Below are 26,527 nucleotides of genomic sequence, written 5' to 3'. Positions count from 1 at the left end.
GCTGCTGCTGCTGCTGCTAAGTCGCTTCAGTCGTGTTCGACTCTGTGCGACCCCATAGACGGCAGCCCACCAGGCTCCACCATCCCTGGGATTCTCCAGGCAAGAACACTGGAGTGGGTTGCCATTTCCTTCTCCAATGCATGAAAGTGAAAAGGGAAAGTGAAGTCGCTCAGTCGTGTCCAACTTCGTGACCCAGTGTACTGCAGCCTACTAGGCTCCTCTGTCCGTGGGATTTTCCAGGCAAGAGTACTGGAGTGGGTTGCCATTGCCACAGCTTTGTAGTATTGTCTGAAATCTGGGAAGGGTTATACCTCCAGCTTTGTTCTTTTTCCTTAGGATTGTTTGGGCAATTTTGGGTTTTTTAGGGTTCTGTATAAATTTTAGGCTTATTTGTTCTAGTTCTGTGAAAAATGTCATGGGTAATTTGATAAGGATCACATTAAATTTGTAGATTACTTTGAGTAGTACAGCCATTTTAACAATATTAATTCTTCCAATCCAAAAGCATGGAATGTCTTTCCATTTCCTTGAATCATCTACTGTTTCCTTTATTAATGTTCTTTAGTTTTCAGCATATAAGTCTTTCACCTCCTTGATCAGGTTTATTTCTAAGTGTTTTATTTATTTGGTGATGTGATTTTAAAAAGGATTATTCTTTTATTGATACTTTCCAGTTCTGATACTTTATGGTTAATGTAAAGAAACAGAACAGATTTCTCTATGTTGGTGAGTCTCTGGTTTTTAATTTAATATGTAATTTTAGGTTTTGCTTTGTTATTATACTGGAAATAAATTTTGAGGGGAGAAGATAATGAGACGTGGCATATTATTTTTTAAATCTTTTTCTCTGACTTCTAAGCAGATTTAAATATCCCTAATGTGGCTTTTCTCCCCTTATCTCCCCCTTTTGTACGCTTTCTTACATTTCCCATTTTTCTTTTTTCTACTCTTCTCCAGAGTCCACAAAACAGAGTTACTGTATTCTATTCTTTCCTGATTTATCTTGACCAAGGCAGGGATCGAACCTGTGTGGCCTGCAGTGGAAGCATGGTGTCTTAACCACTGGACCACCAGGGAAGTTGCTACTTTAACAACACTTCTTGAATTTGTAGTCTTCTATAAGATATTGCTAGCATTTGATGGGAAAGAGATGGGGAGGGCACATCTAATTTATCATTTGTACCTAGTATTTTATGCTCTTTCAGTGTCTTTGTTGCTTGCTTAAGGCACTCTTGCCCTGTTATGAAAGCTGACTTTTTTCCCTGAAAGACTTTTTCTTTCTTTGCCGATTAGACATCTTTCCATACACTCGATACTTTGCTCTAAAATAGAGAGAAAGATCCTAGAATCCTAATAAAACTATTGTAAATTAGTTCCTGTGCATTCTCTAAGCCATTAAATGTGATTTTTTTTTTTTTTTCCTCCTTCTCTGGTAAGTTCCTTTTGGAAAACCAAATAATTCTGAGGTGGCTGTCTTTTGTTTTCTCTCTTCTTTTGTTTATCAGTAGTGATTTTTATATTCCATATTGGATGGATTTACCCACTGCTGTTTCTACCTCTAATTGTTCTTCACTAGTTAACATTAAGGCAGCATGTTTCCTTCTACATTTCATCCAAATAATGCTGCAAGGGGTCACTTACCTGTCCAGATTCCCTGAAAGTGTAATTTAGGATGTATCCCTGCTGGATGGTCAGTTGCCACAGTAAATCCTTTCCTTCTTGATGCTGCTGATGGAACCTTCTCTCCTCCTCCTCTTTTCCCATGTTGCAGTCACAGAATCCCTGTTCTTGTCCCAGCTCTTGTTTCTTATCTTGTCCTGGGGACAGAGTGAAAACTTTTTGGTAAAGCTAAATCTAAAACTCTCCCTTCTACTTTTCTGATAAATGTCCATTTTTTTTCTCTCTTTCTTGAAATTTATTTGGTTACACCAGGTCTAAGTTGTAGCACGCAGGATCTTTGGTCTTCGTTTACAGCATGTGGGTTCTTTAGTTGAGGCATATGAACTGTTATTTGCAACATATGGAATCTAGTTCCCTGACCGGGGATCAAACCCAGGCCTCCTTCTTAGGGAGTGCAGAGTCTTAGACACTGGACCACCAAGGAAGTCCCTCAATTTCTCGTTTATATGAAAAAGATAATAGATCTTTATAGTTAGTTGTTGTTACTAAGCTTTTTCTTGGCAAAATAAAAAGTTGGTAGCACTTTATCAGACCTCTAGTTTTGTTTTGAATTTTACTATTCCAGGAAAGCCTAATCTCAGTTTCCTTAAGGTTTTATCTTTATCTAAGGTTTTTTGATGCTAAGGAGAATGGCCTTATATTAATAAAGGAATATGAAGATTAGAGGTGTGAAACAGATTTGAGGAAATGGTTATTACATTATACATTAAAATGTGGTGCTCTACAATAGGCAACAGAATAGGTAAAAATATATTGGATTCAAAGAACATTGAGAGTGGTTATCAAGAGAGACGGTGAGCCTGAAGACAGACTTTAAGAAATGAATACTCAATAGACGTAACATAAGAATAAATAATAAGAAAAGTGTATAATGAGGGAAGAACAGTATACCCTCATGTCTTAATCTTAGAGAATACCCACATTTTTAGTCTTGGAAGAATAAGGACCAGTGAAAACACCAGAACTTAAGAAAACCTAAATATTATACTGGTACCCAAAAAGTTATCAAGAAAGAAAAGCTGCTCACTAGGGTGAAAAACTGTCAAATGAGCATTAAGCAGAAGGTGAACTTTAGGAAAGGTCATTGGATTGGTGATGAAGACATCTCTAGAAAACCATGGTGAATCCTCTAAAGAATGGAGGGGTTAACAAAAGAAAATTGAGCTTGGAAGTTCAGCTTATGTTACAATGAGGAATGAGTACTGAGCAAACCAGTCCTCTACAAATAACAGTAATAACTGTGCAGCATACAAACAAAACAATTATCTGAGGACTTTGGATATGAACTTTGCATATTTTGGAGAGGAGTCAAAATGTGGAGCATGTAATTGGCTCAGAGTAAATTCACAAGTTTTCTGTGGTTTTGTCTTGAGGGTGGGCCACACTTCGAGTGGCTGAAATTCCAATTGAAAGCCTACCCACCATCCTGGCTGCAAGAACCAGAAAGGAAAATGAGCCCAGAATAACAGCTGTCACCAGAGAGGGAAGGAGCCCCAGAGAGGAGAGAGCAAGAGAAAATGAACTCAAAGTTCTGTGTTTAAACTAAGCCTAAGTCTCTGGATCTCCCCAAAACCAAGGATGTGTGGGCACACTGGAAGCAGTTTGCAGCTAAAGCATAAAGGGATGAGCTGAGATCTGAGCTGCTGCTCTTCAGAGGAGGGGCAGTGTGGGGTCTGCATCCAAACCACTCAATTACCTGGTGAAGACAAAAACCATCAACACCCTTTGGCACCATAAAATACTGTCTCCCCAGTGTAATATTCACAATGTTTGGGGTATAATCCAAAATTATTCAACATATGGTGAGTCAAGAAAAGTCTCACCCAGTTTCAAGGGAACAGATATCTATCATGAGATAATGTACCAACTGAGATTATCAGACAAGGATTTTCAGTCAGCTACTATAACTATGTCTAGCTGTCTATTAGGAGGTATTTAGGAAGGCAGGTAGAGAAGTAAGGTTTTGAAAGGAGAGAATTAACAGTAAGGTACTCCAGTTGTCATGCATTGTCAGAAGGTTGAGAAACACTTAAACTGAAATTTTGGTTAAGAAACTGTTGCCAAATTGCCTCTGATACATGAACTGGTTTGTAAAATTTCAGTAAATCTATCCAGGTGATTTTGGGGTTTGAATTTCTTCTTGACATTCTTGAGCACAAAAAAAGGCCATACCAAAAGTTTCTTCCCCCAGGTAATATTTAAACATCAAAACTTGGCTTATAACTATGCCTCACTGAGAACTCTATTTGTTATATGACAGCCAAGTTTTAGAATCTTAAAATTTGTTTGCATTGGTGCAATGTGTAAGTGTTATCCATCTTCCTCACCATGCTAGATGAAGTGAAGTGAAAGTCGCTCAGTAACGTTCGCTCAGTCAGTAATGTTCAACTCTTTGTGACCCCGTGGACTATACATAGTCCATGGAATTCTCCAGGCCAGAATACAGGAGTGGGTAGCCTTTCCCTTCTCCAGGTTAGATAACCTTACTATTTTACTCCTCTAGCACCATTAGGACCTAAAAGCCAAGAAGTTGAGAGCCTGGGGTTCCAATTGTAGCCTCTCTTTCTACTAGACGGTAGACAAATTACTTGACCTCTCCAAAGCCTTAGTAACTATTGTAGTTAGTCGCTAAGTCATGTATGACTCTTTGCAACTCCATAGACTAGCCCGCCAGGCTCCTCTGTCCACGGGATTTCCTAGGCAAGAATACTAGAATGGGTTGCCATTTCTTTATCCAGGGCATGTTCTGGATACAGGGATCAAACCTGTGTCTTCTGCTACCAGGGAGCCTCTAGCAAAGCCTCTAGCAAATGTTAAAATCAAATTCAAGTATTAATACTTAATTCACAAGATTGAGCTTCCTTGGTGGCTCAGTGGTAAAGAACCCATCTGCCAATACAAGAGATTCAAGTTCAATTCCTGGGAAGATCCCTTGCAGAAGGAAGTGGCCAACCCACTCCAGTATTCTTGCCTGGAAAATCCCATGGACAGAGGAGACTGGTGGGCCACAGTCCATGCGGTTGCAAAGTCAAACACGACTTAGCAACTAAACAACAACAATTCATAAAATTATGTGGATTAAGTTAAATAATATATGCAAGTTGCTTAAATAACAGCTATTTTCATGAAGATATTCTCTGTTCACCATGGTAATGATAAAACATAAAATGAGTAGTTAATGAAAAGAATTTTCCCAGATTATTTCGTTTTAAATGCAGTGTTCGGCAAAGGGGTGAGGGAAGTATGGGAAACCTTACTTTTTAAGATTAATCATTTATTTTCTGTTCCACATAAAAAGGCATTCCCACAATTAGATACAATTATTTGTTAAGAAAATTCAGCAAGATAACTTTTTTTAGTGTTTTATTGTAACATTGAGTTGATAGAAGTTTGGGGGGATTAACATTAAACCAAAACCCTGTGAAGCACTTGGAAATAATTGGGATATTTAATATTATTTTTATATTGTTTATTTTCTTGCCATTCCTTCAGAACTCTGGGATGGATCCCATCTTGCCCTGGAATTGTTCCTGCATTGGTAGTGGATCTACCTAGCATACTGCATCATGCAGAACCAATAAGGCTCCTAGAATTTGTGCTCCTCTTGCTTTTCTAGATTTTCAGTAATACTGCTGAGAGTGAGAGAACCATAGATTTCACATGGTCATAAGTTCTTATAAATACAATTTCTGTGTATTTTTTAAAATTATATTTTGTCTTCAAACTTTTCTTTTAATATGCTTTTATATTCTTATCAAATCTCTTGTAACTTTTTTGTTCCTATTTTCTACTTTAAGCTCTTCGCTTTCTTAGTCCATTTTTGTCTCAGTATATCTAAACTAACAAATGCAACCTCAGTTTCTCCTTTAACATTTCATTCTTAGTTTCAGAAATCTAAGTGATAACTGAATCCTTATTTGCAGTTTCTTTTTCCATTGCTCATTTTTCTTTTTCTGTAGTAAATTTTATTAAGCTAGTGTTTATAACTATTCCACAGTTTACATTCCCTTTACTGATCCATCCCATCTCACCTTGACTTCTTGGTTGATATTGGTTCCAAGTAAAAACATACCTCTCTTTTGTTTTAAAAGCATAATCTCAGAAGTAAAATCAAATATAGCCTACACTCAGCGGCCTGAGATACTGGAAAATAAATATTCCTCGTGCATGAAAGGATCTCAGCTAAATTTAGAGAGAATCTTTGATATGAATCCTAGAATAAAGTGTTAGTGATTGCTATAGTTCAAATACGTATCATTGAAAACTTACCACCTTTATTTAGTAATAGCCTTGTAAAGTTAAAATTCCTTCCATATGAGAGAATATACCCTAAAAGTATTAAAGAGTTTTAAATAACTCAATTTAATTTTGCTGACTTTAATTGTTCAAAATTTTTAAAAACTAATGATTTTAAAGAAAAACTATTAAGAGTCAACTAATGATTCTGATTAAAATTGTTTTTTGCATTTCTTCTTCTCCCTTTAGCTTTTTGGAGGTATAAATTGACAAATAAAAATTATATATATTTACAATGTGTAACATGTTTTGATATATGTATACGTTATGAGACGATCACCACAGTCAAGCTAATTAACATATCTATCACTTCATATAATTTTCTTTTTTATTGTGGTGAAAACATTTAAGATTTATACTCTCAGCAGATTTCAAATATACATATAGTAATATTAACTGTAGTTGTCATACTCTGCTTTAGATCTCCAGAATTGATCCATCTTGCATGACTTAAACTTTGTACTCAACATCTCCCCCCACCTTCCCCCAAATCCTGGCAGCCACCGTTCTACACTGCTTCTATGAGTTTGACTTTTTTAGATTTCACATATAAGCGAGATTGTGCTATATTTGTTTTTCTGTGCCTGTCTTATCTTATTTCACATAACATAATGTCCTCTAGATTTATCCATATTGTCTCAAATGACAGAATTTTATTCTTTTTTAAAGCTGATGTCTTCATCCGTAAAATGTGTGTGTGTATACACACACAATATTCTATTGCATATATACCACGTTTTCTTTCACTACTCATCCATCATCAGTTGACACATAGATTGAGTTCATATGTTTGCTATTGTGAATCATTTCTGTATTTTTTACATTGATTTATAAAAAGAACAAAATACTTTTAGTGCCAAATATTAAAAAGGCAGGCATTGGGGGAAATATACATTTCTTTCTTTGAAATGTTGATGTGTGACAAATCTTGGATTCCAACACAAAAATATTTGCTGTTATCATATGCATTAAGAATAAGAAGGTTTTGGACTAATGAAATATTAGCACTTTTTCATTTTTCTCCTTCTTAAATATCTTTGCATATTTAACTAGGTCTTGAACAGAACATTTTTTATATATACTACTCATCTATGAGAAACCTAAATTGATTTACACTAAAACAAATTCTCCCAATTTACATAAGAGGAAATTTAAGGAATCGTTTCACAACGTCTTCCAACTGTTTCAAATGGGTTTATCTTAATGATTTAGTTGAATGACTTATCCAGTGCCATACTGGAAGTGTAAATGAAAAGTACGACGTGTAAAACTCTTATTTCAGTATTCATTCCACAAGTTCGCCATTTCCAAACTAGTACTTGGAACAGTTTATAATGTTAAGTATTTTAAGTTTTAGTACCTCGAAATAAATTCATTTGTTGAATGATTTCATGTTAAAAATCTCCTAAAATATAACGTTCAGAGTTTTCTTGCTTCCTTATCTGAAGTTGTAGTAACTTCAATTTCCTGCAGTGCAGGACCCACCTGGATAATATTTGAAAATAGCAAAATATTAGTTATCTCTTCTAATATTTGCTTACTCTCTGAGATGCTTACAAAACTGAGTAGTCTTCATTAGGTAAGATAATTTTACCACTTAAAAGAAATTCTGAGCTTCTGAGTTGCTATTAACTGTACTGATCTTAAATCCTATGAGAAAATAGATAATCTTTTTCAGAAAATTGTGTTTGATTGCTACAATGGAAACTAACATTAACTTTCTCTACCCATTCTAGATAAACCCTGCTTCAAAATGTACTTTCCTTTATTTTTTTTTAACTAGCATATTAAGATCTCTTGAATTTTCTCTTGGGATGTGGGACATAAAAATTTCATTTGAAATATATCAATAGTAACAGAAATAATAGTAAGTAGAGCCGTTCCTAACTCCAAAGAAACTTGAAGTCCTTAATTTAGATGCTTCATAGATTCCTCAGTAAGTCTGTCTTCCTTTACCTCCTGCCAGTACAACCCAGGAGTCTTTTCCAGATAAATTCAGAAGTAAGTCGACACAAGTTATTTGGCAAGCCAAACAAAAATTCATCGTTCTTTTCCTACCTTTTTCTTCACCTCTGTCTCCTCCCCCACCCCACCCCCACCCATTGGTCTTCAGGCTTCTTTAGTTTCAGAAGCAGTCATTCCTACTTTATGTCTAAATCAGTATACTTTGAAAACTGGAGAAGTCATCACTGTTTTCTTTAACTATCTTCATTTTCAGGCTAAAATTATAGGAGTTACTTCTCTTTGGTTATTTCTGGCTCCTAACACAGTTTTTTTTTTTTTTTTTCCATGTTGAGAGTCTCAGATACTAAATTTTAAAAGGAGATTATTAGTTTAATCACCTTTTTTATTATTTAAATTGTCAGATGTTTCTGTTCTCTTAACATTACCTCTTCTCTATTTTGTTGCTATAGATTTAATATAACCTTTTAAGAGGTTTTTATTATAGTGTCCTGACATGATTGGTTAGCTTTAAAATGTTGCCTTTTTGCCTAGTCTACACTAAAATCTACTGAGTGTTCTAATTGCACATAACACCAAAGGAAAACCTTGTCTACCACTTTTAAAAACAAACTGTGAATGTGAAAATGTCTTTTATATGACTGCTTTATAAAGCTCAGTGTGTGCATGCGTGCATGCTTAGTCACTTCAGTTATGTCCGACTCTTTGGACAGTATCCCACTAGGCTCCTTCGACCGTGGGATTCTCCAGGCAAGAATACTGGAGGGATTGCAGTGCCCTTCTCCAGGGGATTTCCTGACCCAGGGAGCAAATCCATTCTCTTGCATCTCTAGCTTTGCAGGTGGCTTCTTTACCCACTGAGCCAACTGGGAAGCCATAAAGCTCAACAAAGCAGTTTTAATCCAGAAGAAGAAATGGCCTAAATATTGCAGACAAAAAGTATGCATCAGCAAATGATCTTTGTTTTACCTCAGTTTGAAAACATAATATATAAAATCGCATATGTTTGTGTTGCCAAGATTATATTTTACTACTTACTATAAACTAATAACACTATTTTAGAAATGTTAAGCAAACACTAGTATTTCGAAAAAGCTGGAAAAGTAGAACAATAAACTGAAGAAATTGGAGCAGATATGAATTTTAAGAAGAGCAAACTAGAATCAGATTTTTCCCTAAAGAACGAACAATACTCTTAAGAAATTAAAAGAACCTATTGGAAAGTAAGGTTATAAGGGAGATGTACTCAGGTGGTAAGCAATGAAGTAAAATTATCCATTTTAGTAATAGCTACAATGACCTTAATTGAATAAAATCTGAAAAGTCACTTAATACAAAATACTGGTTTGAATTTGAACTTAAATAAGATCCTATGCAGTTTGGCCAAAGTATAAATAATTGAATAATATTAAGGTTTTTTCAAATATTTGAATTTATCAATTTGTAATTTTAAAAGGTACACAAAGTTCTCTAGGTGTGATTGAAGATTTTTTAAAAATCTAAACTATGCAGTAAATTATTACATGTTCTTTAATGTTGACTTGTGTCGTGATAAGTGTAATACCAGTGGAAGCCACAGGGTGGTGGCAAGAACTTGTGTTAAAGGAGCTTAAATTCATAATTGCCCTGTCTTTAAAAACGATTGTTAAATGCTAAAGAGCTGTAACTTGGTTTTCTTTATTCCTCTTAGACAGCTGCATTTCTCATCAAAGAATCTATAGCAGAATACAAAGACACTGATTTAGATGTATAGGCCAATAACGGAAAAGAAGTAAACTCACATGGATTTTTTTCCTAAAGTTTCTAGTCATGTCAGATGCTTGGTGATCAGAGTAGCAATTTCATCAAGATATGAGTTTGAGGAAATTCCTTGAATTATCAATACTGGAAATAGTATTGAAGTTACCAGAAATACTTCATGACTTCATCTTATTTTTCTATTTTCATTTTCCTTTTTCCACTGAATGTTCTCATTTTTTAAAAATCTATTGTAATATATACATATATATGGGGCTTCCCTGCCTGATGCCTTACACGATAAAGAATCTGCCAGCAATGCAAGACAGGGTTCAGTCACTGGGTCAGGAAGATCCCCCTGGAGAAGGGAATCACTCCAGTATTCTTGCCTGGAGAATCCCATGGACAGAGGAGCCTGGTGGGCCACAGTCCATGGGGTCACAAAGAGTTGGACATGACTGAGGGGCTAACACTTTCACTTTAATATATATAAACATATATATGTAAAACTAACTAAACTTACTTTTCAGTGAGGAAGATAAATGTTCCATTGTTTTCTGTTAATCCATTCTCATTTGAGTTTGGAAGCAATTTAAAGTGGTAATCATTTTATATCTTGAAGGTAAGAAGACAAGAGGTTTCCTCTCCAAGAAAAGAAACTTCACCAAGGAGTCTTGGCATTCCTTTATTCCATGAAAGGTAGTTCTGTGTCCTTCTTGGCCCACTCTACAAATTATAAATACTCAAATATATTTTTATTTACATATTTAAGTTTTTAGAAATTGTAAGAAACAGCAGCCTTTTAAAACTAGAAGAGATGAACTCAAGGCTTCTCCATGTTAAAATGACCTAAATAAGTCATACAGTTAATATCAGAGATGGTTCTAAAAACTGAATTCTCTGAAGTTCTCCTATTTCAGTAGAACAAGTATTATGGCCACATCATTTTATATGGATAGATCTTTAATCTTTTCAATGTGAAAAATAAAAAATTAAGTTTTTTCTGTTTAAAATATCCACAGAGGACAAAAAGTCAATACATTGTAGTTTCTAATGCAAGAATGAGACAGCCAGCATAAGTGGAATATATGAATAAGGAGACATGCTAGTTTGTGCAATATGTCTGTATTAGAACTTTATCATTTACTTTGTGCCTGGCTTGCCAAATATTAAAGTTGTTTTAGGAAATATTGTCTAGGAATTTAAAATGACATTTTTAAACTTGAACCTTTCAGTAATTATTTTGTGGTACATTCAAAGGTGCTTGTAAATTCAATCATGATTTTTAAAATTTGAAGATATAGTCTTTACATTTTAAAATGTTGATTTATTTTCAGAAGCTGTATAGAGAAGACTTTCCGGGATCTGAAAGAAGAATTTCATAGAATATGCGTGCTAGCTAAAGCACAAAAAGACCACTTAAGCAAACTTAATGTACCAACCACTGCAGCTGGTAAGGTTTGATTTAATATACAGTAATGTTAATCTAATTGGTTGAAATTGATTTCTTTTTGATTGTGAAAATGTTTCTAAATGCTTATTAAGTGCTGAGGATTGTGACTTGTGCCTTTCACCACTTAAAATGGGTAAGTACTGTTTAAATTCTATAATTATTACATTATATAATTATTGGCCTCTTCCCTCTATTTTGTGTGGCGCTATTCAGATTGAATTGATTGACATAATTACTAATCCTCTTAATAAGAAGTCCTACCTTAGAAAAATAAATATAGGATATATCTCTCAAAATCTTCAGTTGCTACTGGGTGTCTTATTAAAATTAATTGATATATTAGTAAACAACCTAGAAGCTACACTATCATATATGAGCTAAATAAAATTATAACATTAGATTTGTTTTTTAACTTCTGCCTGAAAGTTAATTGTACATCATAGATACATTCTTCTAATTTGATTGAAGAAATAAACATTTCACATTTCATGAGTCCAGTTCTGTTGAAGGCACCAAGTGCAAATTTAGCATAAAATACAACTCAAAAGGAATATCTGTTTTACAGATATGTGTAGTGTGGTTTTTAAAAGCTCTACCCTTCCCTAAAACCCCAGACAGGCTTCCTGGTATTTGCTTCAGTGGTTAAATATGAATAGCAAAATACCAAGGAAGGATTGAATTTGGCTACCAAGCATCTCTGTAAACAAAAGGAAGGTAAACTGATCATTTATAATGATAAATTCTCTTTTACCCTTGTGATTTGAGATATTCTGTATACAGTTCTGAAGAGATGTGATTTACAGTTTTCAATCTGAAACACCCCTTTAAAGATCACTTCCCATTTCTTAAAACTCATAACTAGGCTATTTAAGAAATCATTTTATTGTGTAAATTCACTTTTTGCTTACTACTACCATTTTGTTTTCAGAAAAGGTACACAGTGTTCTGTTGGAAAAGCAAAACAATCTTTGTAAACAGACATAGTTTACTTCTCGTCCCTTTGCTGTACTTCCCCAGAAAGAGCTCTGAGTTTCTACACTTTAATTTCTGTCATTTTCATGAGAAATTGATCTTTTCTACAGACTGAAAACACTAAGTACTACTGAAGTAAAAGAATTATCTTTATTTAAAATCTACTAGCTATAGAGATGTAGTACCTAGAATTCATAAACATGCCTCTTTGAACATCAACATCTTATCAAAACATTGTAATGGTGACATATTCCTTGTTACACAGAGAACCTACCCATTATCAATGGCATAATACTTTGACCATTTTTAAGTTGTACAGGTCTAAATATGAGTATGTATCTGTCAACTGGAATACTTAACTGGAGTGTTTAACTTCAGTTCCTTTCCCACTAAAACTGCTTCATAACAATATTCTTATGTTTTATATTAACTGTGTCACAAATAATAAATACAGCATTATTCTGGAAACATTTTAGGTCTTTTGTGCTACAAATTCCAATGAAGTTTTCTGACTCCAAACAAACCACAATATCACATATTCTGCTTCTGAAAGGAGTAGATAAAAGGGGAAAAAAAGAAAAAGAAATGTTTGGAGATGGGTTGGGGAAGACGCCTGCCTGTTCAGGTTTATTTTAAGGGTGAACACTACGTTGAATACAAATACAAAGTAACTGTATTAATGTGATTTGCATAATATAGCTGGAAAAAGTATATTTAACATGATTGTCCCCTGTGTTATTTTTTGTTAAAATTTGATTTTTACTTCTAAGAAACAGATATAATTCATAAATTGCTGAGTTAGTAGAGTTATAAATTTTCTTTTAATTTTTTCTTCTCATCCACATATGACAATAACCTTGAGAAAGGATAAAGATGAAGTATGCTTAAGCAGTTATGGCTTCAGGAAGAAGAACTATTTGGTCCATGAAGCAGGGTCATATTTCAGTGGGGATCAGGAGACGAAGATATAGGACTATAAGTTAAAACAACCATCAGATCTTTTTCTTTTGTCATATACCAGATAATTAAACTGAGAAGTAGTCCAAATGGACAGCCTGTTCTTAAAATTTAGAAATCTAAAATTTAGAGATAAGTGTCCTTGAAGTAAACAAAGTAGAAAGACAATAAGCTCACCTAATCATATTTCTTAGTATAGTGTCAGAATGGAAGTGCTTTCATACAGCTTGAGTTTTAAATTTTCTAAGCTTAGATTTCTGGTAGCCTTAGAAATCTTAGGTTTAAACAAAAAAAAATTTTTTTTAATAGTAACTCTTGTTGCTTGAACAGATTAATTCAGAAGATTAATGTGCTGAGAGGTATGCCAACTAGCTATACTGAAAGAAAATATATGCTTTTTTACACTCGTTTGGGTGTTCTATGTTTTGTTCACAAAGGGGATAGATCTACTTCTGGAAAAGAAATTTAAAGCACATTTCTATCATTTTGGAGATTCTTTTCTATAATGTAGAAAGCAGCACGTTCAATGTGTCATAATAATTCAGAACAGGCTCTAGAGTTAGGCTGCCTGAGTTCCAGTTCCAGATCTACCACTCATTTATTAGCTGTGTAGCCCTGGAATTAACCCCTGAATTAACACACATACAATGGTTATAAGCGTGTGGCACATAGAAGTTCTGTTAATGTTAATAGTTGTCATTAGCAGCAGCAGCAGATTCTTTCGCTTTCACCCTGTTCTCCTATTGAAGAACATTTAGATAAGCGTTTCCTCCTTCTAAGGTGTTAACAAAATTTAGTTATCTCAAGAGGTGGTTCCTGGTTTATTATTTGCAATTAGTAAGTAATCTACAAAGAAAGTACTATTTCCTAGAATTTCCTACCATTTTTTAAGTCTACTACCAGGAAAAATGACTACTTGAGAGTTAATGGACTTTAAGAACCTCAGAGGACAAAGAAATCCTGCCAACCAGTTGTGCTTGATCTTAATACTGTACCACTTCCCTTGTGGCTCAGCTGGTAAAGAATCTGCCTGCAATACGGGAGACCTGGGTTCAGTCCCTGAGTTGGGAAGATCCCCTGGAGAAGGGAAAGGCTACCCACTCCAGTATTCTGGCATGGAGAATTCCATGGACTCTGTAGTCCATGGGGTCGCAAAGAGCCGGACATGACTGAGAGACTTGCGCTTTCACTTTCACTCCTAGTTACAGACAGATTATCTAGCAAATGTAGATTATTATACTAAGCTCCATGGGAAAGAGAACACAGATTAATTCAGAATGCATTTATTGAGGGCATACTATGTGCAAGTTCTGAGCAGGGTACTGGGGAAAGTGGGAAACAAAACATAGTTAAGGACCTCAATAAATCTACCTTAATGGGAGAAAGAGGTAATTTGCAAATAAAATGCAGAGTGTTTAGTCCTCAGGGCACCCACAAGTCATTACTAAACCAGTCTTGGGAAGCCAGAGCCAGCCATCCAGAGAAGTGAATGCCTACGCCAAGAAATGAAGAGCATATAAGAGTTTGGCAAAGAGTATCAGAAAGGGGCAGTTCAGATAGTCTGCACCACATGCGCAAAGGCCCACAGACAAGAGAGTATGACCTTTGGGACAACTGTACCAAAGTTCATTAAAGCTGGAGTAAGGAATGGAGCAGGTGTGGTGAAAGATTGCAGCATGGAGACATGATCAAGGATCAGTCACGCATTGTTTTATGTGAATGTTAGGGCTGAAGGCCTTGGAGAGCCATGAGAAGGGTTTATTAAGAAAATAACCTGACCAAATACGTGTTTTAGAAAAACTAAGGCAGGGTAGGGGAAAGCAGTGTAGATAGTGGAGTGGATATGAGAAAAATTTAGATGCAAGGAAGCAGTTCAAAGGCTGCTGTAGTTAATCCAGTAAGAGAAGATGGTACATACTAAAGAGAGGCAGAGGTATGTAACAGGATGAACTAAAGAAGCTGTTGGCATCGTACTACAATCATGTCCAAACAGTAAACATCTTGTGTTGGAATGTAGCTTGGCAAAGAAGAGAAAGGTGTCATGAGACTGTAAACACCAAAAGGAAAGGAAAAGAACGACATTTGTTAAGTGCTTACTGATCTGGGCAAACGCTGTATTGCACAGTGCTCTCTATACCCTGTCTGCTTAAATTGGCATCATTGGTTAATGTACAGCTTCACTGATGACTACCTTTTTAGCGTGCTGATTTTTAAAAAAATCACCAGCCTTCCCTGGTGGCTCAGACGGTAAAGCATCTGTCTGCAATGCAGGAGACCCGGGTTCAATCCCTGGGTCAGAAAGATCCAGTGGCAAGGGAAATGGCAACCCACTCTAGTACTCTTTCCTGGAAAATTCCATGGATGGAGAAGCCTGGTGGGCTACAGTCCATGAAGTTACAAAGAATTGAGCAACTTCACTTTCACTTAAAAAATTTCTTTTTTACCATTTGTCCATTTAATGAAAATATGCATATTACCAGCCTCCAATTTCACTGTCATCTTAAGTAACATTGTGGGGCGTAATTTAGCTTTTTCTAATCTCTCAATATCATCAACAGGGAGAGTGCTTTGATCATCATTTTTTTGCATTGAAAAACGTAGCTCTGGTCGGCCCTACACTGAACTGTAGTGTTTTCTGAGTTCTTATATCTGCTTTTTTGTTTTTCCTGTCTCGTGCTTTCAGCTCTTACTGATGGCTGCATCTGCTTTCAACAACTCAGGTCCATACCTTGCAGTGTGCTGCTTCTAACCAGCTATGAACTAGGCAGACATCATCAAGCTTGTTAGAATGAATCTAAAATGAGAATAAGAGCAAAATTCATCAGTGGGCCTTGTGGCTCTAAACCTGACTCCTCAAAAGCACTGTTTTCTTATTTTCTAGCTTTTGCCTCTGTCCTTGGGAGCTGAATTTATTGGAAAAGTATCTTCTAGATAAATGAGCTTCGGAGTTTCTAGTATCTACCTGATATTACCTGTTATCTAGAGAGGCCTTTTCTAAATGAGAAAATCCTATATTCACATAGAGTTTTCTGAACATGCATCCTAAAATTTCATCCTTCTTTTGCTTCCAAGCTTTTCTGTCCCTAACACCCACCACCACCACTCCCTCACATAGAGTAGACAGTGGCTAAGCTGATTGGTGATATATTAATATTTGTCACACAGACATATTATAGGGGAGTAAATGACCTAATTCATATAGATTCTTAACCTGTACATATATGTGATTGGTAAGGAGTTTCCCTTTTAATAACTTACTTGTCTAAGTAAGCTAACAGTTGCAGCTTCCATTACTGACAAAATGTTGAAATGTATATACTATAAGCAAATGTTTTTAAGTGTAGAGCAAATAACTGTGAACAAGACTCAAGGCTTACAGCACAAGACCTAGGAAAAGACAAAGTAGTTAAACTGTGACTAATAAGTTATATTCCAGTTCACCCACTGGAGACTGTTAATATTTCTGTGTAAGATGGTCACAAATGTAAAAAAAAAAAAAGCCAATTGTCTTCAGTTACTATAAAAACCAATAGAAAAAATAATACTCATCTATCCAAAGCTAATTGAACATTCAGATTTTTAAGAATGATTGAAATGCGACTGTTTTCCTTTTGTGTTTTTTTCCCTGCAGAGACACAGTGCTCTATGCCTATACAGTGTACGGATAAAACAGATAAACAAGAAGTGCTGTTTAAGCCCCAGGCAAAAGATGATATAAATAGAGGTGCACCATGCATCACATCTGTCACACCAAGAGGACTGGGCCAAGATGAGGAAGACACATCTTTTGAATCACTTTCTAAATTCAATGTCAAGTTTCCACCTACGGACAATGACTCGACTTTCTTACATAGCACTCCAGAAAGACCCAATGTCCTTGGTTCTGTCACAGCTGAGACTGTGTGCCAGGATCAATTTAGTATGGAGCCCAGAGACAATCCAGGAAACTTTGTCAAAACAGAAGAAACTTTATTTGAAATTCAGGGAATTGACCCCATAGCTTCAGCTATACAAAACCTTAAAACAACTGACAAAACAAAACCCTCAAATCCTTGTATTAGGACATCTCTGGACAGAGCTCCGTGTTTGCCACCTGGAGACCATAATGCATTATTTGTAAATACATTCCCACTTCAGGACCCATCTGATGCACCTTTTCCTTCACTCGATTCCCCAGGAAAAGCTATCCGAGGACCACAGCAGGTAACTGTTTTGCATTAACAAATATATTATGTGTGAACACACATTTTGCCATGCATGCACAGATACGCATCTCTTTCAGGTTATCAGACATCTTTTTTAAACTACTGACTAGCCAAAGTTAAGCTTTCAACTAACAAAATCCAGGTCTTAAAATAAATGACTTGAAATTTAAAAGATGATTATGGCAAAGGTCTATTACAAAGTACCTTAAAATTTATGGCACATTTAAAAATAGATATAAACCTTATCTATATCTAGTATGTGTCATTATCTTACCTAGTCCCTTACTCAGATTTTTACTCAGTATCATTGTTATAATAAGATTTTTTATTAAATTTTATTCAGTGAAGCAGATGTCATTTTTTATCAAAAAGTTGTATATATCATACTTAGCTTTATAAGAATGCATCATTTTTTAATAAGTAAATAATCACACTGTATATTTCTATTTCTGAAAATAAGTGAACTGTCTTTCAAATAATACTTTTGTTGCAGTCTCATTTATACAGTACTTAGGATCTGGAGGGTTTGGTTTTGGTTTCTAATCTGGCCCTGAACACACAACCTAATATATTTTTTAGTCGTTACATATGTATGATTTTTATCAAATTCTTTAGTGTTTCTAAAGCTTGCAGACTACTTTCAGCCCACCCTTACGCCACCCCAGTCCCTTCCTACCCTCCCTTTTATTCAGGTGCTATTACAAAATGATTCTTTAGGTTTAAAAAAATTGGGGATGAGGGTTAATGCCTGAAGACAACTGAAAAATATACAGTTGTTAAAATAAACAGGAGCTTGGAAAAAACTGCAGATTGATACAAGTGTCTAAAACAACTTAAGGACATTTGTTTGATTTCCCTTTGCCTTGAGATATTGAAAACCAAAAAACACCACCAACTTGATTAATACTCTTTGGCTTTGTCAGTATTTTTATAGGTTATAGACTTTTAAATCCACATACAAAGAAGGCAGTACTCAAGCTGTGGTATAGTTTAGCAGTGGAGAAAAGGAGGCAGCTCTGACAATAAGCTTTAATTATTGACTCACTTATGTTCTACATTGTACCTTATTTTACATCATATTCACAGTTATAGTTACTACTTAATGAAACAAATTAAACAATTTCATTTATTGCAAGTAGAATTCCTGTGGAGCTGTGAAGTGCGTCAGTTCTAATGCTGTTACTTCTTCCCCATTATATCTCCTGCTTGTTCTTTTACTAGTCTGTACGGTCATGTTTCAGTAGATGGCACCCTGCATTGTGCATTTGCTTTCTATGCTACAGCAAGAGAAACAGCTGGTATGTGATTACAACTTGATGGAAAAGTATTCAGCTTAAAAAATGCAGGAGAATTGGTGTTGAGCTGTCACAAGACATGGGGCATAAGGTTAGATAATTGATATTTTGGCAGAAAAGGCAGAGAAACTCGTTTGTTTTGAATGCTGTGTTACAGTTTAGGATTCAAAGGATATTTCTTAAAATGGGTTTTTTAAAACATTTTGTTGTTTTATTTGCTTTAGTAAAGCGACTATGAGGAATACAAAATTCTTGAGTTGTTGATAACAAAAGAAAGTGAAATTTTGGTTTCATAATTCAGATTTTTACTTTTATATCATTACTACTTAACACCTTTTTTATACATTCAGCTATCATAATAAAGTCTAAAATATATCTGTTTATTTTGCTTTATGTGATTTTCTTTTCTTCCTACTTTTGCTGAGTCAGTCATTGGGGTCCCAACCAAATTCTGTGAAAAGATCAAATCTGAACTAATAGGTCCTAACAGAGAAGGATAAGTATGGACTTTGAAAATTAATTGGCAGTAGAAGATTGGCTTATCAAATTTAAAAGCTAGTTTGCTCCTGAGCCTATAACTATTTTATATATTTTAATTAAAAGTATCTTTAACTTAATAATCTTTTATTTATATCCATATCAACTTCCCATTAGAATGGTACCTATTAATTTTTGTTTAAACCGCCAACACTAAAATTTAAGTCTAGATAACTCTTATATACTCACAGTTAGTACTGCTTTTCTTTTATCATGGGAGAAAGGAAATGATTTCACCCCAAATTTCAAATATGTATTTTAAATATTACTGTTTTTTGTTATAAAATTGTTGCTTCTCACAAAAGGATTTGAGTCAGTGTTATAAGCCCTCTGTATTGATACTTGAATGTATCTGGGTGCTTAGACAGACTTTGTATATTTACACCAACTGTACACAGCTGTCCAGTAAAATGTTTATAAGAAGACAGTGATGACGTGAAACCCAAATGCTTCAGTTAGTAATATACTGTTTACGTAATGATTGGTTAGCCAGGATGAAAGAGATTGGTTAAGGGAATGAAAACTAACACTGTGTCAAGAGTTGGATTAGGTTGTTATTTTAAAAGCAAATTAGTAATAGGAGCACAAAGGGGTCTCTTTAAGTTGACTTTTTGAGGGGATTTTCCTCAGAGTGCCAGAGTTGAGATGTTTTAAGATAAGAAAGCAAATTTTAGAAATAATTTGGCTTATAGCATTTCAGGAAAATAAGATATTCCAGTCAGCAAACATTTACAGAGCACCTACTCTTGAACTAAATGCTTTCTCTTACCCTTCTAAATATTTTTTTAATAGTAAATACAATTAAGAATATGTATGTGCTGCTTATTATACTAGAGGTAGTTCTGTTGAATTATGCTTTTCCATAATTCTTTAATTGGGCAACTATTGACAGGCTTCACTTTATTTAGCCACTTAGAAAAGGTAAGAAGGCCAAAGTATACACTGTATAACAGAAGCAAAATAAGAAGTCAAAAGAATGCATCCAGTGTTGGTTTTTGTTGAATGATTAAATATTTGAGGTTTCAAAAAAGAACTGATCAATAGAATTCATTTCATACTTAAAAAAATTATTTTCAAAAATTACTTATTTCTATGATTTATTCGTTGTGGATTTGCTGGTAAATAGTAGTAAAATTTAAATTACTCTTGATCAAAATGCATGTTCACACACATCAGGTCTAGTGTGCTGTGTATTAATAAAGGTCCTATAACTGAAAGTTTCCAATTAAAATAAAAAAGATAGAATTTTAATTTTTTTAAAGTCTCGGTATTGACTGTTGCTCCAGAACTATTATCACTGTGATAATGGGTATTAAAACATGCTGATGTTAAAGCTGAAAGATTTTTTAGTTTGTGAAGATAAAGTGTGTGAATGTGTATTTTAAGTGATTCTTTAAGTTAAGCTATACCCTTTATAAAAAAGAAAATTGAGTCATGTCCTCGTGCTAATTCTATGGAAAGGTAATTTGCTTTCATATTAGGGAATTTCATATATATGTATATATCCCATTCAAAAAATTTGAATTTGAAACTCAGTGCAAGTTGATTTTAAATACAAATAACAGAAGATGTTTTTGTTTGTTTCCTGCAGCCCATTTGGAAGCCCTTTCCTAATCAAGACAGTGACTTATCGGTACCAAGTGGAACAGGCTCTGAACTGCGTATACCTCGAGTATGTGAATTCTGTCAAGCAGTTTTCCCACCATCCATTACATCCAGGGGGGATTTCCTCCGGCATCTTAATTCACACTTTAATGGGGAGACTTAAGATGCATTTGAAAACAGACATCTCAAGTTCTACGTGATGATTTTGGGTTTGTAATATTATATATTAATACTTGATTGCAAACTTAGCTCAAGATCATTTACTGAAAAGTCCAGTCACTGCTATTTGAATTTTTTTCTAAACTTAATATCGTAACTGTCTTTTATTGCCTTTTAAAAGATTGTTTTGTACAAAGCTGTAATTCATTGTATTCATGTTTACAGTCTTTATTATGTATGGGATTATGCAATTGTGTAACAATAATTTATGTTTTTTCAAATGTCTAAGCTTATTGCTTGGGTTTCTAGTTAGATCTATTGAATGTGGTGATGTCAAATGTTTATAGGGTTTTTTTAATTTGTTTTCATTTTAAAATTTAGATTATTTATGCATTGGGTGTTCTTTTTGAATAAACCTATAATAGAGAATAGCAGACAAGATAAATATCTGAGTAAGTGCCAAACTTAAGACATTTGTTGCTCAGTGATGAAAATCACTGGTGGGATTATTTAAAAACTTTAGTTTTTTTTAAATAATAGACATAGGTTTAATTATTTCTGTATGTATAGCTACATGATGAAGTTAGTTAAATATTAAGAGTTACTTATGTTGTGATAGTTAATGTGTTCTTTGTTCCTGAATAAAAAAATAAATCACATTTGGGGGAAATTCATATAATTCATGTTTCTTTCCAATAATCTGAAAGAAGGGTGATACCAGATCTGGTGACATTTTATTACAGTTAATAGATCACTTTGAAATTTAAAATTATTTTTCAAGCTAAACTTTCTAAAGGAACACATTTGTCTTTAATGGGAGCAAATCTAAAACCTTGTAAGGATTATCCATATTTATTAATTTATATTAGAAATGTTCACATTCTTGTTGAGAAATTGTTAATTCATTGTTAGCAGCCTGATGGCCAGTGGAGGATATTTAAGAGAGAGGATACCAAATTCAGAAGACTGCAGAATTTTGTTTAAAATGAGACTTCCCTATGATTCTTGTCATTTAGGTTTCTCTTCCCTCCCCCACCCCACTCTCAATTTTTTAAAATGTTTGAGGAATGGCTTCTCTTTTATGAAGTAAACACTGATTTGCAACTCTCAAAACAGAAAATTAAGCCTTCTTGGGAGCAAGTGTTTTAGAAAGCTGTGGGGAGGGTTTCTGATAAGGGGTTGGAGCAGTTTGTTCATATTTCACCTGTGCCACAGTGAAGGGCCTTAGCTTGTGGAAGAATGAGAGTGGTGGCTCGACTTCCCCGGGTGCCAAGCACATCACACTGACATCTTCCTCAGCAAGGTGACAGTGATTATTAGGCATTCACTGTGAAGGGTTCTGAGGCATGTACATCTTTCTTTCACTGCCACTGGGGCTGAATGGAAATGCCTAGACAATTATCCAAGTCTCTTCCCTTCCCCCCTACCTCCCGCCCACCCAACCTCCCCTCTCACTCACTCCTCCCACACACACGCAAAATTCAAAAAAAACTTCCCAACGTATTCCAGCCAGAATATACCACTGCATCTATCTAGTGAAAGGCGATTCTTTTTCCTTCTCTTTTCCTAGGTGAGGAAGAGTTCCTCTCTCACAGTTGACATCTACTAGCCTACTGACAACGGAAGGAGATTATGGCCCAGAAAGGGACTCAGAGTGTATCACTGACTCCTCCAGTCCACCCTTTTCCCACCTCCATCACTTCTAGTAAGCGGGGAACTCTTGTTTTCTGCTAGGTTCCAGTGCTATCCCAAGTTCCAACTTGTAAGGGCCAGAGGCCTTCTCGGGCCAAGGGACAGGCCGCCTGGAAACCCAGGCTCCAAGCCTGCACTGCAGAGGTGGTGCTGGCTGCAGCCTGATAAGTGGAGCGGGCACCCGCCGGGTCTCCTCTCTTAGTCCTGAGTCGTGTAGGGGCTGCATCTTGGCACCTGCTACGCGTGGCCGAGTAAGAACAGCTCCCAGGTAAAAAAGCTTCACACGCGAAACGCTGAGTCTGAAAAAACCACCCCCGCCGAGGCGAGGCAGTTGTGAGCGGGATGCCTGAGAAGTGGGAGGTGAATGTCCTCGGGAGGGCCCCCGTCCCCCCCCCCCCCCCCCCCCCCCCCCCCCCCCCCAACCCTGTGCAGCTTTCCCTGGAGGCTGAGGCTGCTGCCAGCGGGGACATCTGCTTTCTTACACTCCAGCCTGGCTCACCCCGCCCCCTCAGCCCCGGGTTGCGTGGTTATTTTACCAACACCGGGGGAGGGAGAGCTCGAGGAGGTAGAAAAAGGGTGGATGGAAGCTCGGGAGATCTTCTTCCCACTCCCCCACGCCCCCTCCTTTTTTCTTCACATCTTTTAACCTTCAAGGTAAAGACTTTATAAATATGAAACGATCAGCGTGTCCGCTGGCTCCCAGGCCCGCCTTCTGCTCGCGGGGCTCTCGGGTGCGGGGCCTTGCCCTCCTCTCCAGCCTCCCCGGAGGTGGCCCGGGTTTCGGCGGTTCTGCCGCGCGCAGGGGCCGGCCGGGTGCGCTCAGCCTGTGGCGACTTTTCTCCCGGGCTGCTGCCTCGACAGCTGCTTGTAGCTACAGTAATTAGACTGTCAGTGCTTGTTAAGAGGAGAGAGGGGGAAACACACTTCTGACAGCAGATTCCGAGACTCCCCAGTTTGTTAATTTCTAAGAGATCTTTAAAGCATTAATTGAGGTCTCCCCAACTCTCCCCTCCCGTCCCTCTCCTCAACTCCTCCCTTCCCAAAAATATCTTTAGGGGAAGAGAATTCTCTCCGCGTGGAAGCAGTGTTTTCCGCAAAACTGCCAGCCCGCCCCCGACTCACGCACACGCACACTATTTTACATATACATCTATATGCACACTTGTATACGCAGAAGGTTAACTCGGCACAGGCCTCGTCCAAATAGGAACCAGGATTGCATTTAAAATAATAATAATAAATAAGTAAATAAATAAACTAGAAAGGAAAGGGGGGGGGAGGGAAGCAGAAGTCGGGAAGAAAAGAGAAAAGCAGCAGGCTGATTACGAGGTGTCAAAACTGCCAGGAGCAAGAAGGTGATAGCAATCAGGGGTGAGAAGAGTGCGGCATTCGTGCGGGGCAACTAATTATCCGTCTCATTTGAGAAGAGCAGCATTTGAGGCAGCAGCGTTCGCCTGCTGAACGGTGACAGATTGGCGCGGAGGAGAGGGGAGGTGTTAAAACAATGGAGCCGGGCGCGCGAGCGCTGCTGCATGCTAATCAGCCCTCCCTCCGCCTGCCTGCCGCGCTCCCTCCTTCCTCCCGGCCTCCCTCCTCCGCGCTCCCCCTCCCGCCTGCGGCGCTCCCTCCTTTCCAGCGGGCCCGCCGCCGCCGCCACCCGCTTCCTGCTCCCTCGCTTTCCCGCGCGTCCTTCCCGCCGCTGGCGAGTGGAGCCCGGGCCGGGCCGCCGTGCCCCACGCGGCCCAGGAGCCTCCACGCTGTTCCCCGCGGGCGCCCTCCCGGGCCCGGGCCGCACGCTAGCCACCGGCGAGCGCTGCCCCGCGCGGTGCTCCGAGGGCCGGCCCGCTCCCCGCGCGCCACTTCGGGGGAGTGGGTCTCGGAGGAGAGGCCGGGGAACCTGCCTTCTCGCGGTGGACAGCGAGTGGGAAAGACAAGCGAAGTCAAGAGGGCGGGGGGCAGCCTGGGGTGGGAAAACAGTCGGGGCCAGGAAGGCGGAAAAGTTTCCCCGGACCGACGGCAGGCCCCTCGACGCGGCCCTGGAGCCGTCCCCAACCCCTGGGCAGAGTCTCCCCCGCGGTCGACCTCCCCTCGCCAGCCCGGCCAGAACCAAACGGACGTGGTTTAATATGCACCTCTGCGAGGAAGACAAGTAAAGGGCCTGAACGTTAGTTGTGCTGCCTAAGGCTTGACCTCCTGACCCCAAGACCAGGCTTAGGGGCTTCCGGACCCCTGGAGATACACCACTCCATTGTCGCCGGGGAAGGAACGCCTCTAGGAAACCGTCCCCCGCCCTCCGCCCTCCGCCCTCCGCCCTCCGCCCTCCGCCCTCCGCCTTCCGCCCTCCGCCCTCCGCCCTCCGCCCTCCGCCGCAGTGACCAGAGGCCGGAGGCGTCCGGGCCATCTCTCTCAGCACCGCTCCCCGCCGGGCGGCTGCGCTCCGGCCTCGGGGAAGCTGGTCGAAACCGCGGGGCCGTGCCTGCCCCTGGACGGAGACCACCGGAACCTTTCTGCTGGAAAAGGTCGCCTTAGACCTGTTGAGACAGGCCTGGGACCTGAGTTTCTTCCTCCTTTTTGAATTTAAAAGCCCATTGTTGAGCTTTAAGCTTTTGCCTAAAATACACTTTAATTCGTACGTTTTTACTATTACAGATTTACATAAACTACCCGTAGAGACTGAAACACGGACGTTCTTAAGTGGGTTAAGCGAAACACAGCTCCAGAGAACTGATAGGTATTTAGACTTGAAGGAGAATGCAATTCCCTTCTAACGAGTTCTGTACTACTTAGCTAACCAGGTGTCTGAATTAACATAAAATACTTTCTTCCCCCAGTCATAAATGGAAAAGGAAATCAGTTGAAAGATAATCCATACAGTATAATTTTTGTTCTGCTGAACCTTACCACTGCATAACTTTACACACTATTGTTTGTTTAAAAAATCAACATAAAATGTGAAAGTTTGAAAAAATTGTCATATATATATATATATATGAGGATTTATAATATTCTCTCTACCCTTCTCTACTTGTAATGTTTCATTAAAAAAGTACAACACAAAAAATAAAATGACCTGAGTAAATTTTGGTATTATTGATCTTCATCCCTGATCTAGTCCTATGAAAAACTACACGAACACACAGAATGAATAATTTTTCCTTTTAGAATGTGCCCAGGCATACCAATACAATAGCAGAAAGCAGAATTGTTAGAATCTACTGAATTGTACAGAATGTTTAAAAGTTTTATAATTAAGATTTCTTAAAAGACTCATATAAAGAATTGTGTAAATGTTAATGCTTTTTTGTTTCCACTCTGGAAAACCACTAAGCAGGCCTCTCTGCCCTTAGTACATCACAGACTTTTTAGTGCTACAGTATTATCTGGCATTTAGAAAATTCCCTGGCATCTGAATCTGTTAAAATAGCAACCTATCTAACAGAAAAAAAATAATAATAACTTTACATTTCTTAATATAAACTTTGAAATTCAGATGCTCCATCATATCAAAATTAAGCAGTTTATTAACAATTCATAAGCCTTTTCTTCATTAACCAACTCTATGTAAGCCAAGTGTCTCTCTCTGATGCAGTAAACCTTTAGAGTTCACATAAATTTAGTTCAATTCTATGTTGTGTTATGTATTTCTAATACATAATCAAATTCTTTACCTTCTAACAACTTGGTTATTACGGATTTACTGTAATTTTTTCTCAGTCTATAGACTTCGCAAATTTGCATGATTGTTTTAATGGTGTATTTGCAGATAAGTTTTTATTTGCACATAAGGACAAAAAGGTGAAGTGAAATTTGGTCCCAATGGAAACCTGTTAGGTTCCCTGAACATATGGCTCATTGGGCTGTTACTTCCTTTTTGAGATCATTTTCCAAGATTTTTTAATATATACATCAACTTGACACCAGTTATAAAGAAAATATATTGACTTTGTAGATGCCTCCACCTGGGGAACATCTCTCAA

General features: G+C 37.4%; 1 protein-coding gene across 8 annotated transcripts in view; it reads left to right on the top strand.

Annotated features, from left to right (window-relative positions):
• TANK (TRAF family member associated NFKB activator) overlaps positions 1–21,530 on the top strand; it is a 94,660-nt gene extending 73,130 nt beyond the window's left edge. For 6 of the 8 annotated variants that reach the window (XM_043894295.1, XM_043894294.1, XM_043894293.1 and 3 more), the window contains exons 5-8: positions 10,298–10,374; positions 11,013–11,128; positions 16,689–17,260; positions 20,686–21,530. In XM_043894295.1, coding sequence (XP_043750230.1) covers positions 10,298–10,374; positions 11,013–11,128; positions 16,689–17,260; positions 20,686–20,862 — 942 coding nt within the window. In that variant the 3' untranslated portion in view covers positions 20,863–21,530. Of the gene's footprint in view, positions 1–10,297; positions 10,375–11,012; positions 11,129–16,688; positions 17,261–18,483; positions 18,649–20,685 lie in introns of all 8 variants that reach the window. The other 2 variants (XR_006339419.1, XR_006339420.1) reach the window with 1 other exon arrangement.
• The last annotated feature ends 4,997 nt before the right edge of the window (positions 21,531–26,527 follow it).

Source organism: Cervus elaphus, chromosome 33 (assembly GCF_910594005.1).
Source record: "Cervus elaphus chromosome 33, mCerEla1.1, whole genome shotgun sequence".
Classification (NCBI taxonomy): Eukaryota; Metazoa; Chordata; class Mammalia; order Artiodactyla; family Cervidae; genus Cervus; species Cervus elaphus.
Note: the sequence above shows the minus strand (reverse complement) of the source record. Positions and strands in the feature narration are given on the sequence as shown.